The following is a 6,000-nucleotide window of genomic DNA, read 5'->3' on the forward strand; positions in this document are numbered from 1 at the left end:
CTTCCCTTCAAATTACCCAAGCAGAAATCAAGTAAGAACATAGTGAAATTGGATGTTTAAGGTTGTTATGTCAGCCTTGTGAGACAGTCCAGACCAAAAGAACACCTGGATGAACTATTCCCACTTAATTGTAAAATTACATTAGTGGGAATCATGCAAGATTCTGCAATTTCTCCCCTTCTCTGTTTTTAGTTTGTGGAAAACTAAGGAGGGTCCCCTCTTAAATGCTTCTCCCACTTTCCCCTCAACTGTAGAATAAACTGCCTTTTATCAGACTGTTCCCTAGGCCAGTGATGGCAAACCTATTGTACGTATGCCCAAAGTGGCATGCAAAGCCATATCGCCTGGCATGAGAGTATTGCCTGTTTGTCCTCTGGGTTTCTGGCGCACATGACGATCAGCTGTCCGTGTATGTGGAAGTGCCAAAAACTGGTGTGCGCATGCATGCTGGCCAGCTGATTGTCAGGTGCGTATGCACGCTAGAACCTGGAAGTTTGGCTTTTCCGGAGCGTGGCCACAACGAGCACGCATGCACGCACGCAACATTTCCGTGCGACCTTTTCGGCACTCGGTGCTGAAAAGGTTCGCCATCACTGCCCTAGGCTGTGGGTCCACTTCCTAACTTCTAAGGTCATTCTTGTATACCTATATCAATCATGACAGCATCTGGGAAGAAGGAAAGACATTGTGGCATCTCTCTTTGCGCATGTAAATATATATATTTGCAACATGGAACAAATATTATGACAGAAGAAAACTAGATTTCCTCTCACTGTTTTTTTTAAACCTGTATTTTTGGCAGCTTTTCTTAATTTCTGCTCAGCAAGAAGTGTTGTAATGTGAGTGTCCTAGGCTAGCACATACACTTGAAGTAGTAGGATTATCAGCAACAATCCCAAGAATCTTTACAGGGCAATGAGGAGCTACAATGAGGAAAACTAACTCTTTGTTGCCCACTAATGGTTGCCTGGATTTTTGCAGCCTGCATCTGATAGCCCTAAAATGGGAAGTTTTTTGTGTCTCTGTAAATTCAAATTATGGACAACAAAAGGGAAACGTTCATAGGAGAAAAATGAGCTTCATGCCTTGTCTGATTAACCCTTTTCTACATTCTAGCATGGTTTTCCACAGATTCTTTAGGGAAAGGAGATAATAGTAAATTCATAACTAGTTCTACATCAACATGTTGTCAGAAAGTGATGGAAAATTGTAGTGCATTAACCTTAAAGGTTGACCAAGAAAAGGAGAATTTGACCTCTTCATCAAAGCAGCTATGAATAGGCAGGGAATAGATAGCTGTCAAAGATTTCCTTTTACATTTATATATCACTTTTGCTTTCCATAAAAAAATCCCAAAGTAGTTTACAATGACATCATACCACTATTATTTCATCTATTAATATGTATATTAGACAAATTGCTAGGCAAAGGAACACTTGGCAATCAACAAGTCTCATATCACCGGCTGAAACATCCTACATCCTGAACTAGCCGAGTCTCAAACAAAAGAGAATTGTACGCAGTGGATTTCATGGTAAAGATACTCTATAAACATGGTTTCATAGGCACTGCAAAAATATCAATAAAGTGTCCTATTGAACAATCTAACTAAGTTTACTCCATACTTTAAAGAGAAAAAAAAAGACCACCACATTTTGGATGGCAAATTGTTGGTCTTTTTTTTTTAAGTATGGAGTAAACTTGATTACATAGGTTGCATATCATAACTCAAATCATTCAAAATCAATATCAGTTCATTCAAAAAAGAAAATCAAGATATCAAGAAAATAAAGATAGAAGCACAAATAACATTCCGTAAAGAAACATTCAGTTTCTTATTGCCTCCTCTTTGTGTTTGTATCTTCTATTTATTGATGTGTTTTTATTTGACTGTACACCGCCCCGAGTCCCTTTGGGGAGAGGGGGCGGTATAAAAATCTAAATAAAAGTAAAGTAAAGTAAAAAGTAAAACATAGGAAAATGTGTTGAGAAAAACAACTCTGCTTGCCCCCACTAGCCACTATTCAGGAATGAAAGCCGGGTAAATCTTGGCTAGATTCAACATGATGTACTTCTTGACATTCTATATTAGGGCTGTTGCTGTAGCGAAGTTCCTACCTCATGTCACTGCCAGCTGTATTTGAAGTAAAAATGTGATGGTGAACATGAGTAGATTGGTATAAGGGAAGGAGTTCCTTTACCAGTTTCATAGGGAAGAGAAGGCAAGGTAGATATTTTTAATTTTATTTATCACAATTCCCTCACGGAGAGAGGCCCAGGATAACCTATATAGTGAAATGAACAAGTGTAATGCTGTAAACTTCAAGGGTTGTGACTTTTATATTTTAAATTACTTATAGCCCAAGATGGATGAAAAATTAAACTGTTTCCAAATGCAGAATATGCAAAATAGCAGTGATTATAATTAACAAGAATAACACAGCCTTCAAAAGCTTATAGACACCCATACTTGTCAACGTTATTTTAAGCAGCTTCTGGCATATCTAGAAAGGTGGCCCTGTAACAGGTTGCTCTTCTTTTGAAATGCTAAAAAATACAAAAGGCAAAGGTTCACGCAAAGAAAAAATAAACAAACAGAGGGAACTAAATCAGTACTGTAACAAACCACACACCTACTCGAAGGTTTTTTTTTAAACCCTTCTCTCTTATAGCCAAACCTTGGTGGTACAGTATGTCAATCGGGTTATTTAGAGCTGTTCCTTCGGTTTCCCGTTCTTCCATTTATAAGATACTGTAGGTGCTAAAAATAAAATAAACATTGAAAACGAGATTGGCTTTGTTACCTTTTTCAAGAATGCCATTCTTGGCCTGTACCGCTGTCCTTGATCTATCTGCGTGATGGTCATCGTGATCTACTTTATTGAGCAAAATATTATTGTTTTTTAAAAAAAGCAATAAATGCGTTTTCACCAGCTGCAGAGGAAAATGGGATGCTAGTCTTAGGGATTTCAGGCAAACTGCATTACAGTACTGAAACTCGGCAGGCTACAGAATAAAAGCGCCGTGGAAGCAGGCACGGTCTTGCTGTAGCCAATCAACACGGGGCACTCTGGTTGTATTTGCATGAGCAGAGTTGTGCTTCCTACTGGTCAACATTAGGGGGAGCTCTTTCATCTTTTTACAAGACTGAACTGGTAGCAAAGACTTTGCGTTGTTCTATCTAAATAATGCTAAATACTAAATTAATTAATTAATTAATAATACCAGGATTAGAAAGTATTAGCAAAATACACATCACCATAAGATGAAATTAGGGGTGGAAATCTGCATGCTGTTTGGTTGAATAGGTTCACAGGCACTTTTTTTTTTTTTACATTTAAATATAATGTGACAAGTTACAATCCGTTTTATTTCTAGTTTGATTTAGTCATGCCTGTGGAAATAATACGGAATGTGAGATCAAACTAAATGTTTTTTCTTTTTTTACAAATTTATTTCCTACCTTTCTTTAGAAAGTACAAAGCACTTGACATACGTGTCTTCATCAATTTTATCCCCATCGGTCTAATACTTTAATCAAAATACTACACTGGCTGAACTGATATCGGAATGAACGTGTAACTAGAAATGATGAAATAAGTAAGATTCTTTCTAATATTGTTATAACACCACCACTAGCCCTGCTCCAAATAACTTGTGGCTTACTGACTGGTTGTAGGGAACACAAAGCTAAAACTACTGAACAGGTGGTCTGTGTATCACATAAATAAATCCAACAAAGTAAAATAAATAATAGTATATAGATAAAGATATATAGATTTATTTGTTTATTAACATTTCCATGCCATTGTATTCCCAAGGGCTCAAATAGAAGATATAGATGATGATAAATTTAATAAATATTATTATGTACACACAACACATACACACACACATACTTTTATCGCTTTAACCTTGTAAGCTGCCCAGAATCACTTTGTGATGAGATGGGCAGCAAATAAATTTAATAATAAATAATGATGATGATCAGTGTATGCATTATTTTTTATTCCATAGGGACAAATCCAGCTATCCAGGTAATTACTTTGTATTTGTCAAAGGAAGCCATACAGAACACTGTATAGATCAGAGAAACAACTAGAAACCCAATTACCTAAAAAGTCGTTGCCAAATATTACATATTTTTGCATAGACAAGTTTATTAACATGCTTTAGTCATACGTGTAAATTGTTGTAAGTTCTGGTTCAACTGTTTCATGAAAGAAATTGATATTTGTAATGCTTTGGCACCTGAACTGGCATTTAAGTCAGTGACAAAATATTGTGAGGAGTTGCCATTTTTCCTCATTTGTTCTATGGATACCACTGACTATTATGTATGGTTTGAGGGTACTCCTTATAGATAATTATCACTCTTTGCACTTCCTACATATAATTTTGACTTTTCCTTCTATGTCCCCTCTCCCAAATCTGGGAATAAAGTCATCAATCTGGACAACCAAAAAATGACAGCAAAGAAATACCAATCTAACAGTCTAATTGGAAAAATAGGTAATACTCCTCTCTTAAGATATATTTCATTTAATTGATGAAGAAAATTTAGGTATAAAAGAATACATCATAATAAACAGCTAAAACCACTTAGGTAACAGTAAAATCATTTTGGATACTTTTAGTTTGGCACATCTTGGAGAATTCAGCCATTGTTTTAGAATGTTGTATTAATCAGGCCATCATATTAATCTGTAGTCTAGATTATTTATTTGGACATAACGTTTATTTGGACATAATACGGGCAAACTGGAAGTCCATTCCCATTCCTGTAGCCTCCAGAGGGCCTCCGGGGGGGGGGAGGCTGTTTTTGCCCTCCCCAGGCTCCTAGAAAGCTTCTGGAGGGCGAAAAATTGGTCCATCGCGCACAAAAAAAACCCTGCGCTCCCTCCGCTTTTGGCACGCAATGGGAAAAAGGTTAGAAATCACTGCAATAGGCTGTCTGATAGAGCAGAGACGATGGAAGGAAAGGAATCTGTCATTACCACCACCCCCATCTTAATTGCCTCTGTATTTGCTGTCAAGACTAACCATGTTTCAAACTCCTGTCCAGGAGTTCTATTCCTACATTTGTATCTTCTGTTTCTTAAAAATCTATTTCCTATTTTACACAGAATCTACTGTTTAGGAGAAGACTTTCTCTTTAAAATCGCATAGACAAAAAATTAGCGTACTTTGCAGAGTTTTTGATGCTATCCTAAGTATTTCTGAAGTGCACAATTTATGTAAAAGATTTTTTCTTCTCCAATTAAGTTTACTTTATTGTCATTGCACCATGTACAACGAAATTAAATGCCATCTTCAGTGTACATTATAACTATAAAAATAAAACACAAACATACATCCTTCACTTTCTATACTCAATGTACATATAAATGTTTGAAACTCCTGACTGCTACTTGAAAACATCCTGAAGGAGCTATATTATAGTACCAGAAAATACACTCAACGAGGCTTAGAATTCTGGAAGTTGAAGCTCAAGATAATCTGAAGGGGTTTAGTGTGATCATTGATGATCTATGCAAGAATTCAAATTAAAAGGATAGGATGGACCAATGTGTGCATTTATTAATCTAAGTTTCTAATCAGGCTTGCATGAACACAACCAGAATGATTTCTATACAGTAAGAGCAACACTCATCTTTCTTCAACAGCCCAAAAAGATACATTGCTGCCCTCCACAAGGTACAATAAAAAAAAAATCCAGGTGGCAGCCGCAATAGTGAAAAATGAAGCTCTGCCTGCTTTGCAACTGTTGAGCTTTGATCACATTGTCTTGGCTAAAATCTTGACTTTTTTTATTATTTGCAGAAACCCATTTGAGGAACTTGAGACAGAGAAGTTGTGGGTGGCTGGGTAGGCAACTGATCGAAGTACCAAGGGAATCAGCAGCCACAGTTCAGGCCTTGCCCCTTCTCCACCCCACCCACCACCTGAAGCAAGAGGCAGATTTTAGGACTATTGGAAGGCAGATTTAGGACTTCGATA

The 6,000-nt window shown here is 36.9% G+C and overlaps 1 protein-coding gene across 1 annotated transcript in view; it reads right to left on the bottom strand.

Moving 5' to 3' along the window:
- The window catches only part of RGS9 (regulator of G protein signaling 9), a 60,353-nt gene extending 57,349 nt beyond the window's left edge, over nucleotides 1-3,004 (bottom strand). Inside the window, exon 1 of the mRNA XM_081953757.1 lies at nucleotides 2,805-3,004. Within this exon, the coding sequence (XP_081809883.1) occupies nucleotides 2,805-2,867 (63 nt within the window). The 5' untranslated portion in view covers nucleotides 2,868-3,004. The remainder of the gene's footprint in view (nucleotides 1-2,804) is intronic.
- Nucleotides 3,005-6,000: the final 2,996 nt, after the last annotated feature.

The sequence above is a fragment of the Natrix helvetica genome (genome assembly GCF_964273705.1).
Source record: "Natrix helvetica genome assembly, chromosome: 1".
In the NCBI taxonomy this organism is placed as follows: Eukaryota; Metazoa; Chordata; class Lepidosauria; order Squamata; family Natricidae; genus Natrix; species Natrix helvetica.